At 39.8% G+C, this 13805-nt stretch overlaps 1 protein-coding gene across 6 annotated transcripts in view; it reads right to left on the bottom strand.

Annotated features, from left to right (window-relative positions):
- LOC144599982 (matrin-3-like) overlaps positions 1-13805 on the bottom strand; it is a 37633-nt gene that overhangs the window by 13482 nt on the left and 10346 nt on the right. For 5 of the 6 annotated variants that reach the window (XM_078411273.1, XM_078411270.1, XM_078411268.1 and 2 more), the window contains 9 exons: positions 10657-10718; positions 8845-8883; positions 6536-6633; positions 5379-5416; positions 3881-4015; positions 3485-3616; positions 3066-3209; positions 2681-2812; positions 233-285 (listed from right to left, as the gene is read on the bottom strand). In XM_078411273.1, the coding sequence (XP_078267399.1) occupies positions 233-285; positions 2681-2812; positions 3066-3209; positions 3485-3616; positions 3881-4015; positions 5379-5416; positions 6536-6633; positions 8845-8883; positions 10657-10718 (833 nt within the window). The remainder of the gene's footprint in view (positions 1-232; positions 286-2680; positions 2813-3065; positions 3210-3484; positions 3617-3880; positions 4016-5378; positions 5417-6535; positions 6634-8844; positions 8884-10656; positions 10719-13805) is intronic. The other variant, XM_078411271.1, reaches the window with a different exon arrangement.

Here is a 13805-nt window from a genome sequence, read left to right as displayed (position 1 = left end):
TCGGTTTAAACCAGCATCTGCAGGTCCTTCATACACAGAGAATGAGGGATATGGATCATGTATGTGCAGATGAGATTAGTTTATCCTGGCATCATATTCAGCACAGACAAGGGGGTGACGGACCTATTCCTGTGCTGTACTATTCTATGCAAGCAACCCAAAGAAAATGGCTTTCGAAACATTGATCTCCAAACACGTTACAGCAAAATGCACTGGATAAAAGATTATTTACCTATCTGCTTCATCCTGTTCTTTCAACAATTCTTGAACCTTAATGCTTGGTTTCTGAAATAAACAAAGAGTTAATCATCATAAGATCTGGACAGCTGCAGAGAACTTTATTATTTTACTTCTCAAACCCAGTTGCCAGACTCATGGAGTCATACAAGGAAACCAGTCCTTCGGCCCAGCTCTTTTAAATGTCTTTAAAATGTTGATATTGCACCTGTCCCAACTACTTCCTCTAAAGATCATTCCACATACCCACCACATCTCATCTGTGTGGAAACATTGCCAATCAGGTTCCTATTAAATCTGTCCCCTCTCACCTTAAACCTATGTTCTCTAGTTCTTCACTTCCCTACCAGAGGAAAACACTGTGCATTCACCCTATCTATTTTATCCAAGAATAAAATCCGAGCCTGCCAATGTCTCCCTGTACCTCAGGCCCTCGAGTCCTGGCACATTTTAGATTATCAGTCTGTTGTATGTTGAAAGGCTGGAGCGATTGGGCTTGTATACACTGGAATTTAGAAGGATGAGGGGGGATCTTATTGAAACATATAAGATAATTAGGGTATTGGACACATTAGAGGCAGGAAACATGTTCCCAATGTTGGGGGAGTCCAGAACAAGGGGCCACAGTTTAAGAATAAGGGGTAGCCCATTTAGAACGGAGATGAGGAAGAACTTTTTCAGTCAGAGTGGTGAAGGTGTGGAATTCTCTGCCTCAGAAGGCAGTGGAGGCCAGTTCGTTGGATGCTTTCAAGAGAGAGCTAGATAGAGCTCTTAAGGATGGCGGAGTGAGGGGGTATGGGGAGAAGGCAGGAACGGGGTACTGATTGAGAGTGATCAGCCGTGATCGCATTGAATGGCGGTGCTGGCTCGAAGGGCTGAATGGCCTACTCCTGCACCTATTGTCTATTGTCTATGATCCTATTAAATGGTGGTGCTGGCCCGAATGGCCTACTCCTGCACCTATTTTCTAGTTTAATTTTCATAAATGTTCTCTGCATCTTTCCAGTTAAATGGTATCTTTTCTACAGCAGAGTGCCAAAGTTGAACACAATACACCAAGTGAAGCCTCACCAATACAACTGTTACATAATGTCTCAACTTCTGTGCTCCTTGACTGATGAAGACCAGCATGCCAAAAACCTTTTTTCACCCTCTATCTACCCAGGACTCCAGTCTTAGATAAATATGCACTTTGAAACATAGTTGTTCATGTTTCACATAAATAAAAAGGATCCATTTCCCTTGGAAGTGAGATTGAAGAATTGGTAAAAGGATCATTTTCACCTGGGGGTAGTAGGAATCTGGGATCCTGCTTGAAAATAGATGGAGCCAGTTTTATTACTTTTAAGCATTGCAACACAATGCCACTAACAGACATAGCTCCCCCTCCTGACTTTCCAGCATTCGCCAGGCACTGTTCTACTTTACATTTTGTCTCCAATACACCATCCCGTCTTAAGACATCTTCTGCAGGAGACAACACCTGTCCTGTTACTTCTTCCTTTCCCATTACATATGTCGATTAGAAATGTTACTAAACTATGGAAGAAAGGTCACAAGAGGAACCAAGACCAGTGACTGTGGAAAGTTATTTTGTAATATTCTATAGCATAGTCATGGTCTAGAGGGAAGTGCGTGGAAATGGCAAGAGAGTTGGCTTAAGCCTATGAAAGATAGAAGTGAGTCTAGAAGTTTAAGAGACAGTTAGATTTAGCTCTTAGGGCTAACAGAATCAAGGGATATGGGGAACAGCAGGAATGGGGTACTGATTTTGGATGATCAGCCATGATCATATAGAATGGCGGTGCTGGCTTGAAGGACCGAATGGCCTACTCCTGCATCTATTTTCTATGTTTAATGACAAAGTTTGGGATAGTCTCCAATGGACGGAATGCTGCAAGCTCAAATTAATGTAGGTTGGAGGGAATAATGCGAGTGGAAAAATGGCATCCAATGACATTTCAAAAGATCAAGAGAAAACAAAAAAAAGCGAAGATGTCCAGGTGCACCAGGAAGCATGAAACCAGAGAGCAATGCTACCTGTAGGTAGTGAAAACGCCATGCCAAAGTAGTGTGCCGTTTCCTCACTGCATTTTAAAACATTCTGTAGCTTTTCCCAATTCTGAGGATTGTTAATCAATCCTCAACTCTCTCTCACTCCTCCAGATGCTACTTATTTTTCAGACTTTCTGCAGTACTTTGCTTTTGAAATATTAAAAGCCAAATCAAAGAAGAACACTGAACATTTAGAAAGTCATTTTATTCACAAAATGCTGGAGTAACAGCAGGTCAGGCAGCATCTCGGGAGAGAAGGAATGGGTGACGTTTCGGGTCGAGACCCTTTAGAAAGTTATCACTGATATAGACATGTAATCATATAACTGTTTTCAGCATTTCAGGAAGCCCCAGAGAACTTTATTCCTTTTCAAGGTTTACTCCTTACCTTCAGTACAAGAGTTTTATATTTCTGAGATGCATCCACGGTTACCTTTCTACCTCGAAATATTAAAGGTGTTTTCTTGTAGTGTTTAACCATGTCTACCATGCATTTCTTTGACTCCATTTCCAGAAAGGCCTGTTGATTACAGCATTAACATAATCAGGAGAAAGTCCGAAGATGAATTATGGTATCTCTGCTAAAATAATCAGATACATCCTTGGACTCTATGTTTCAACAACTGCCACTTTCTTATTCCCTTACTTCCTCGCCCCTCCTTTTATCATAGTACTTTCTGGACATGTACAATATAAAAGATGCCATACATTTTCATGATAGTTATTATCAACACACCCTTGCCTTCCAAAAAAAAAAAAGCTTTTGGTGATACCTGGTTCCGGAGTCTCATCACAATATAATTGAGCACTGTCCCAAAGCTGGTACCAATTTTCACAACATCAGCATCTGAGTATCCAGAGGGGGGGAGATTCTGCAGAAGTGCAACCCTTCCACCACTCCGTTCTTGTTTCTGCTTCTGGAAGGAAAAACAATATTAGAAAAAGAATTGTTCAATTCCCAAATCTTAATGTTTGAGATAATGTCCATGAAGACGTTATGCAAGATAGAGTGGTCCCTCCCCACATATTTGCCTCAGATTAATGCATCCATCCCATTACCAATTATAATGTTGTAATAGCATCAACATAAGAAACTTCAACAGCAAAATCAAACACTTTTTAAAAATGTACTGATTTAAAAGCAAAGAACAATTTGGCTAAAGCATTCACCAACAGATGATCCATTTGTTACCTTCAAATCTATCTCTTTGTATTTGTGAGACATATCCACGCGGACCTTCTTGCCATAAAGAATTGCTGGTTTCACGCTGTAAAAGGCGACTGCCGTCTGTGCTTGGCCACTTGTGACCATTTCCACAAACCCCTACATTTTAGATTTTTAAAAACAAAATGCTCATGATGATCAACATTCAGCTACAGATGTCATCCAAAATAGTGGTAGGTATTGCACTTATTTAAAAATACTTCACCAGCAAGGCAAATTTAATTGCTTCTTTAAAATTTCAAACGTTATATACTTTCAGAAACTGTAACAGCAGTCATGATTCCTGTCACATTTACTATTACATCTGGTTTCATCTGATTCACAGCATTTTTCTCCCAGAAGTACCAAGTGTACTTTACTCACCTCACTCTTTGTATTTAAAAGCAAGTATTTTGTAATGATTCCAAAAGGTTGAGCTAATTTGAGGATGTCTTTCACTTTGCATTTCCCTTTTGGCAACTCTGTCATATGAAGCACTCGGCCAGGTTCATCCATTGCCTTCAGAAAAGGAGCACAACGTAACCATACATTTCAACAACCAAATATTTAACTGGCAAGCACATAGCTTTCTCAATTTACGCACTCAGTAAATAGAATGAAATATAATTCTAATGCAAAATCAGGATTTCTTGAATCCTGACCTAATGGCAGAAATATGAAATCTACTTGCACATTAAATTAACAGAATATTTTTCAAAAGATAAAATTATTGTTCAGGAAGCATAGTCATAGAGTGATAGAGTGTGGAAACAGGCCCTTCGGCCCAACTCGCCCACACCGGCCAACAATGTCCCAGCTACACTAGTCCCACTTGCCTGCGCTTGGCCATATCCATCCAAACAGTACCTGTCTAACTGTTTCTGAAACAATGGGATAGTTCCAGCCTCATCTAGCTCCTCTGGCAGCTTGTTCCATACACCCACCACCCTTTGTGTGAAAAAGCTACCCATCGGATTCCTATTAAATCTTTTCCCCCTTCACCTTGAACCCATGTCCTCTGGTTCTCGATTCCTACTCGGGGCGAAAGACTCTGCATCTACCCGATCCATTCCTCTCGTGATCTTATACACCTCTATAAGATCACCCCTTATCCTCCTGCGCTCTATGGAATAGAGACCCAGCCTGCTCAACCTCTCCCTATAGCTCACACCCTCTAGTCCTGGCAACATCCTCGTAGATCTTCTCTGAACCCTTTCAAGCTTGACAATATCTTTCCAATAACATGGCGCCCAGAACTGAACACAATATTCTAAATGCGGTCTCACTAACGCCTTATACAACTGCAGCATGACCTCCCATCTTCAATACTCTGATGAAGTTCAAAATACCAAAAGCCTGTTTGACCACCTTATCTACCTGCGACTCGACCTTCAAGGAACTATGCACTTGTACTCCTAGATCCCTATGCTCTACAACACTACCCAGAGGCCTACCATTCACTGTGTAGGTCCTGCCCTTGTTCAACGCCTCAAATTGCAACACCTCACACTTCTCTGTATTAAATTCCATCAACCATTCCTCCACCCACCTGGCCTGCTGCAATCATTCACAACCATCTTTAATAATAATAATAATAATACATTTTATTTATATAGCGCTTTTCATATACTCAAACTTTACTCATATACTTACTATCTACAAACCCACTAACTTTTGTATAATCAACAAACTTGCTAATCTTGCCCTGTATGTTCTCATCCAAATCATTGAAGCAGTGTCCACATTGACTTTATTCCACTTTAATTCTTAAACTATAAAAATATTTTCTCAAACCCAGACTTAAGTGCCAAATTGAAAATGTAAACAAGAGTAAATTTGTGACCCCTGGTATTATTCATATTGTAATGAAATTAAAACAGACCGTGTTTCGTTTGTTTTGCATTTGGCCTTTTCTGTTGCCTGAAAAAACAAAACACACCATGAGCTTTCCACAAGATAAAGCGCTCAAAATATTAAACTATAAATTGCTTTATATGTTCTATCAAAAATTGTCCATTAGCAGCACAGATCTGCCAAGAGTAAAATTACATAACACAATGTTCAGGTTTAAAACTGGGGGAAGGGAGGAGAGAAAGCTCTTCAATTATATTCCCACAAACAGCACTGTGTGCCAGCATTAAGCGAATTCAGTGCAGTAACAATCCCATGGAAATAATTCCCAATAATAATATTTTTATTTGTGACATTAAGGCATTGAAATGTATTTTGTATGGTCTGACTGCCATAAATTGATAATGATCACATTTTTTTGAAAGAGTTTCAAATTAATACACTGATTAGGACAAGTGTAGTTTGATTACACATATATCCTGCACACTAAGTGAAAGTACTACAATGCGAGAACTATAAACACAAGAAAAAAATGGCTCCTTCCGAGATTGCCACATGCTGGGGGAAAAAACTCTGAAGAAATTCCCTAAATACTCTGGATCTCAGCTATATCATATCATATCATATCATATATATACAGCCGGAAACAGGCCTTTTCGGCCCTCCAAGTCCGTGCCGCCCAGCGACCCCCGCACATTAACACTATCCTACACCCACTAGGGACAATTTTTACATTTACCCAGCCAATTAACCTACATACCTGTACGTCTTTGGAGTGTGGGAGGAAACCGAAGATCTCGGAGAAAACCCACGCAGGTCACGGGGAGAACGTACAAACTCCTTACAGTACAGCACCCGTAGTCAGGATCGAACCTGAGTCTCCGGCGCTGCATTCGCTGTAAAGCAGCAACTCTACCGCTGCGCTACCGTGCCGCCCTTAATCAAATATGTGTCCTCCATTTAATTTGTTGTCTAGTGACAATAAATAAATAGTAGAAACAAGGAACTGCAGCTGTGAGTCAAGTCTGAAGAAGGGTCCCAAATCAAAACATCACCTATCCGCGTTCTCCAGAGATGCTGCCCGACTCACTGAATTACTCCAGCACTTTGCGTCTTTTTTTTTTTAATGGGTAAAGTAGTAACTGTGATTTGAAAATGGAAAAGCACACTAAATAATCTTATCCTTACCTCCATGAGGGTCCAGTGCATCCAGCTGTCTGATGGCAGCAAGGATTGCAGTTGCAGCATCTGGAGCAAGATTGGACTGCCGGGAAGCAGGATTGTTTCTACGTTTAACCCAAAGGGAAAGAAAGCTTAGTATGAACATCTATTAATCACTGGCCACTACATATCACTGCAGGTCGTGTCTTACTAAATTAATCGAGTTTTTTGAGGAGGTGATGAAGGTGATCAATGAGGATTGGGTGCTGGATGTTATCTACGTGGATTTTAGTAAGGCACTTGATGAAGTCCCCCATGGTAGGCCGATCCAGATTAAGATGCACAGGATTAATAGTGACTTGGTTGTATGAATTCGGAACTGGCTTACTCATACAAGACATAGGGGTTGTGGTGGAAGGACAACATTCAGGATGGAAGTCCGCAAGCAGTGGAGTTGAGTAGGGATCCATGCTGGAACCTCTGCTGTTTGTGATGTACAGATGCTCCCCAACTAACGATGCTTCGACTTTGCGATGGTGTAAACGGCAGCGAACCGTAGCGAGCCACAGCTCGCTTCCGGCCACGTGATCACGTGTATACAATGCATTTCGACGTACAATATTTTCCGTTTCCGATGGGTTTCTCGGAACGGAACCCCATCATAAGTTGAGGAGCACCTGTATATAAATGAGTCGGATGCAAACAGACAGGTTGGTTAGTAGGTTTGCAGATATCACCAAGATGCTTGGGGTCGCAGACTGTGAGGAAGGCTGTCAACGTATAGAGTGGAATAATGGTCAGCTACAGAAATGGACAGAGAAATGGCAGAGCAAGTTTAATCTGAGCAAGTGTATTTGGGAGGTCAACTTAAGGGGGAAATACACAATTAATAGCATGACCCCCAACAGCATTGATGTACAAAGGGATCCTGCAGTTGATGTCCATATCCCTGAAAGTGGCAACTCAAGTAGATAAGAGAGGCAGTAAAGGCAGCATGTAGTATGCGTGCCTTCATAGATCGGAGCATTGAGTACAAGGGTCAGGATGTCATGATGCATCTTTACAGGACTTTGGTTAAGCTTCAATTGGAATATTGTATGTGGTCCTGGTTGCAGAGGAGATTTACCAAAACGTTGCCTGGTTAAGTGGTATTATGGGAGATGTTGGATAGAATTGGATTGTTTTCTCTGGAATGCTGGAGGTTGCGGGGAGACCTGATAGAGGTATATAAAATGATGACAGGCAGAGATAGGGTAAACAGTTGGAACTTATTTCCACAGAGGGCATAGCTTTAAGGTTTGATGGGCAAAGTTTATAGATGTACGAAGAAAATTTTTTTTACACAGAGGGTGGTGACTGGATTTTGCAATGGTAGATAAAAATGGTCAGAGTTAAACAGCATGGAAACAGGCCCTTCGGTCCAACTTGTCCACCCCAACCAACACGCTCCATCTACACCAGTCCCTCCTGCCTGCGTTTGGCCCATTTCCCTCCAAACCTTTTCGAACCAAGTACCCGTCTAAATGTTTCTTAAATGTTATGATGGTACCTGCCTCAACTAACTCCTCGGGCAGCTAGTTCGATATACTTACCACGCTTTGCTTAGAAAAGCTGCCACAGGCTCCCATTAAACGCTTCTCCCCTCATCTTAACCTATGTCCTCTGTTTCTCTATTCTGGATAAAACATGCTGTGCATTTACCCTGCCCATTCCTCATAGTCTTGTAAAACTCTATAAGATAACCCCTCATCCTTCTGCATCCCAATGAATAAAGTCCTAACCTCTCCCTATAGCTCAGGTCTTCGAGTCCTGGCGACATCCTCATAATTTTTTTATGCACCCTTTCCAGCTTAACAACATCTTTCCTATTATAGAGTGACCAAAACTGAGCACAATACTCTAAATATGGCATCATGTTTGACACAGACATTGCAGGTCGAAGGGCCTGTTCTCATTCTGTACTGTTTTATCATTTTCCACGTGAAAACAAAAGATCTGTGTGCATACTCAGCAGCTACGCTTGCGTCAATCTCGGTAGCAAAAAGCCTGATTTCCAAAGTTACAGGGCAGAAGCAGAACATACATCACCCATCCACGCCATTTTCCGCATTAGTTTCTATTTAGTACACATTTAAACTTTTTTTAGAAATTACATGCTTCATACCAACCATGAGTTGAGTGAAGTAAGTCAAACTATATGCAAAAGCTATTGGATTTAATGGGTGTATGGCTTTGAAGGAAAATATACTCCTTTCATTACTATAGCCCAGTTTTAAAATAAGGAATAAGCACCAGACTTAGTCATCCATACATCACTTAAATCAATTTAGACTTACCTTGAGGATGGTACATCGTCTGGAACCCATTGCGGATAACTAGAAATAAAAGGCAAAAAATTATCAGTACATGATTTCAAAAAGCACACCTCCAATACTAATGATCACTAAATAAAACAAAGATGGTAATATTTCAATATAACCTGTACAGGTTAAGGTTTATGTAGCAAGTAGACTTCCGTTAAGGCTCTCCAATCACGTTAAATCAGGGATGTGCTAATCCTTTGCCACAGAGGAGTTAAAATATAGACCAATAGCTCATTGATAACATTTCCAAATATTATCTTGGTTACTTTCATGATTTGAATGTTGTAAAATCACAAGTTCAGGGCAAAATTGAAGACACATGGGTCAGGAAGAAGAAAGAAAGATACAGGGAATTGGATATTTGATGAATTATGGACCACTTCATTACGTGGACCAAATTAGTGATGATGCAATTTTGTTGGGGAGCAAGTCCCACACTAATCAGATTCAGACTGCTGGTTTCAGCACAGAGGGATGGGAATGAATTGAATAAATTTTATTAGCCAAGTATGAATACATAAGGAATTTGCCATGGTGCTTTGCTCACAAGTAACAACATGACATACAGTAATCAATTAAGAATAAAACATTATAATTTACACATGTGAAGAATGAAATAAAATACCAGAGCAAAAGGAGGCTACAGACTTTTGGTTGTTGAGCAAAGTTACTGCTCGCGGGAAAATAAAGCTGATTTTATGTCTGGCTGTGGCAGCTTTGACAGTCCGGAGTCGCCTTCCAGAGGGAAATGCATCAAAGCATTTGTGGCCAGGGTGAGAGGGGTCAGAGATGATCTTACCCACTCGCTTCCTGGCCCTTGCAGTGTACAGTTCGTCAATTGGGGAGGGGAGTTGTAGGCAACAACCTGCTCGGTTGATCAAACGCTGCGCTGCAGCCTCCGGGTGTCGTGCTTGGTGGCTGAGCCAAATCAGACCATGATGGAGAAGGCGAGGACAGACGCTATGATGGCAGTTTAAAACTGGACCATCATTGCCTGTGGCAGATTGTGTTTTCTCAGCAGCCGCAGGAAGTACACCCTCTGTTGGGCCTTTATGACTGTGGAGTCGATGGTGGCCCCCCATTTAAGGTCCCTGGAGATGATGGTTCCAAGGAACTTAAATGGCTCCACATATGTGACTGTGGTGATGTTGTTGATGGTGAGTGGGGGAGGGGGAACTCTCCTAAAGTTCGCAATCATTTCCACTGTCCTAAGAGCATTGAGCTCCAGGGGGCGGGGGTTGGAAGTCTCCCCTCAACCTCCAAAATTCCAGACAAAACCATCTAAGTTTATCCAAATTTCCTTGTAATTGAACCCATCTAACCCATGCATTATTCTGGTATGAGGGGCATAGACAGTCAGAACCTTTTTCCCCAGGGTGGAAATGCAAAAGATTATAGATGGAATAACTTGAACGTGAAAGGGCAAAGAAGAATTGAGGGTATGGTTCAGGTCAATTAAGTTAGTTTATTTTGGCATCTTGTTTGAAACAGACATTGTGGGCCGAAGGGCCTGTTCCTGTGTGGTGGTGATCTATGTTCTTAACATTGGGTATTTTGTGGAACATTGCACTAACATGTTCCTGTTCCTTTTGCTTCCTATTATCAGCAATGCAGAGTGGCAAGCTTCAACTTAATTTAACAACATTATTTCCATTCTTTTCATAAATGTTACTTAAAATTAACTGACAGGCCAATTTAAGTATCAAAGCCTTGTATTAAATAATAATATTTAACTTACAAGAAGTCCAAGTTGCTAATCTTTTTGTTAAATAAAGATCTACATACATTTCCAAGAGCAGGAGGCACCGTCTTTTGTGTGCCGGTTCGTGCTTATGCTGGTTCCATTCCTGCAGAATGGGGAGTGGGCGTAGATGGGGGAAAATCACATTGTACTTAACAAATAAATCATACTGGATTTCAGTAGACATAGGCAGATCATTTTTGACAGAACCAGTACTTTAAACAACAAAAAAAGTAGAATTCATTACAGCAGAAATTAGATGAATACTAAACAGTCACACTCCCAACAACAATGGGAAACCTTAAGATTAAATGAAATTTAAACCTCAGAATCGTAAACTGTGAGGTTATTTTATAATATACACAGTGTATGATTGCAGTGCGAGTCCATCGTGGACTGCACTCCCTTGTGTTATGCATATAGTTAATTCTCCATATACAAGTAAATATTCCAAATTCAATATAAAAGTAATCACTGAGATGCAATTTTAACCATTTCTGCAGCGCTGCTCATTTATTTTACCTGTTTACAAGTTCTTATTATGCTTTTGAGACCAGGAAAGTGCAATCTAGATTTAAATGTGTACTGTTCCTTATGTGCCAAAGAAGGTTAAATTAACTATGTCAAGAAATGTTTGATCCATGCACCAAACAAATCTTAGGAGATAAAAGTGAATGGGAGATAGTTTATCACTGGAATCTTTTGTATACTATCTTTCCTTTCATGACTATTCAAAGCAGCGCATCCTGTGACAGCAGAGTATCAGATTCAAACAAGTATCAAATATACCATAATCAGTACTTAGCTAATCTTCACTAACTCTAGAAGGGATTAATCCAATACAACTTTAGGCAGGTTTATTATTGTCACATGCAACAAAGTACTGTAAAAAGCTTTGTCCTCTAACTCACAATTATATTAGAAGTAGTATTTTTCAAGTTATTTTTTTAAAACATCCTGAAAATTTATGAACTTCCAATTTTGCAGTTAAATCCTGCCACTTAAAATCATTGCACCGTTTGTTCCATACACAGTGTATATTATGTGAAGAACTAGATTTGTTGCAACCAATGAGATAAATTCTTCTAAAACTCTTACATTTTAACGTTAATTGCACAAATATTTGTGTTCAACATTAAAAAAATATTTTTAAAATTGCTTATAATTAGGTCAGCTCATGAAAATATATTACTCACCCCAAATGTAGCGCACTTCACTCTTCAATTTAAGTTTTTCCTCCTTATACGAGTATTTATCCATGTATATTTATTACATCATCTCATTAAGGGACTTTATGCCAATGCAAACCATACCAATGAAATCATTTTTGCAAATGATGACTGAAGATATTTAAAGCACACAGCACAGGACTCTTTGAGAAGAGGAATGGGATGTACAATGGTAAATTTATTAGAATGTCATTTTCATGGTGAGAAGAATTATAGGGCACAGGTTTTCTTACACCTTTTTCATCACCTAACATCCCGCAATGAGTCAAAAAGTGTAATAACAAAAATGGAAAGAGAGGGGTTGCTTGATTAACAAGAGCAATGGGCCAGATAAGCAATGCTAAATCATGTATGTGTAGGAAAGAACTGCAGAGGTTGGCTTAAACGTCACCCATTTCATCTTTCCAGAGCTGCTGCCTGTCCCGCTGAGCTAAATCATATATTCTGAGTAAGCAATCAAATCCAAATGTCGGGGCAAAGAAAAGTCACTAGAGTGCTGCAGGCTTTAGATAGTCTAGCACCTGCAGGTAACATTCTGCTGATTGGGCAAAAGCTATCAATCACCTGTAGAAATTATATTTTTCTCTACAAGCACAAGCTTTAAACTCTGAAATCCCAGTATACCATTTGAAATCCCACAATGTAGTGCTGAATTACTATCTACCTCTCTGATGACCCTCGGACTATCCTTGATTGGATTTTGCTGGCTTTACCTTGCACTAAATGTTATTCCCTTATCATGTATCTACACACTGTAAATGGATCGATTGTAATCATGTATTGTCTTTCTGTTGACTGGTTAGCACACAAAAAGCTTTTCACTGTACCTTGGTACACATGACAATAAACTAAACTAAAATATTTAATTATACTCTACAATGAGCACAAATGGAAAATACTATGCTCGACTACTGCAAGACCAGTGTATTTCAGCACAGCATTTTGACATGCCCAGACATTAAAAACTCCATAGTAGCTTCTACACATTCAAAAGAATATAATTCCTGTGGTATTTCATCAAACCTTGCAAACACTGCAATATATTCCACAATTAATTACTATTCCTGATCATTCATTGTTATAATTACAGTGGCAAATTTGCAAACAAATCCTGAAACTACTATGGATTACTATGTCAGTCTACCAGTTTTCTTCAAAATGTTGAGAGAATTTTACTCCACTCAGTGGTAATGGTACCAAGAACCTAGATTATGTCCTCCAGTTTTGAACAAACAACCTCTAACTTGGGAGACAGGACTGCGACAATGAAGTTAATGACAAGTCAAACTAATGAAGATATTGAATGCCCTTGATGAAAAAAATGTAATAATTTTAAAATAAATTATAATGATTCGCAGTAAGTTGCTTTTCAACAGCCAAATATGTCATGTGAAGAGCCCAATTTTAATTAACAACCAAATGAATTTAGATTGTTTATTCCTATCCAGACTTCACCCATGATCTAGGATAGACACAAAATGCTCGAAGCAGGCTGCATCTTTGGATAGAAGGAATGGGTGACATTTCAGGTCAAGACCCTTCTTCAGACTGAGGCACCTATAATCTAAATGGAGGAGGAAAGGAAACATTGTGTTGCCAAACCTTGTGTTTGTCAAGTTCAGAAATGAAAACTTGTCTGTTATCTAAATACTTTGATCTAAAGTCTTCTGAGCACAGTACTGGAAACTTCTCAAGTCAAATGCTGGAATAAAGCCATCTGATCAAATAGATACGGCATTACCAAAAAGTCTGTCATTAGCTATGGCATTAATTTGCTTATTAGTACTGCAATGTTAAATCTTTTCCAATCCAGTCAGATTGGGGAAAGAAAGCAATTGGAAATGTCAACTTTTAAACAAAACCCTCGATCTGTGCAAAGTGGTCACTATGCTGATAAACCTGTGCAAAAACTACCCACAGGTAATAAAATGAAAAGCATTGGCATAAATGGCACTCGTGTCACA

The sequence above is a fragment of the Rhinoraja longicauda genome, chromosome 14, assembly GCF_053455715.1.
Source record: "Rhinoraja longicauda isolate Sanriku21f chromosome 14, sRhiLon1.1, whole genome shotgun sequence".
Classification (NCBI taxonomy): Eukaryota; Metazoa; Chordata; class Chondrichthyes; order Rajiformes; family Arhynchobatidae; genus Rhinoraja; species Rhinoraja longicauda.
The sequence above is the reverse complement of the archived record's forward strand: the minus strand, read 5'-3'. Positions and strand labels throughout refer to the sequence as shown.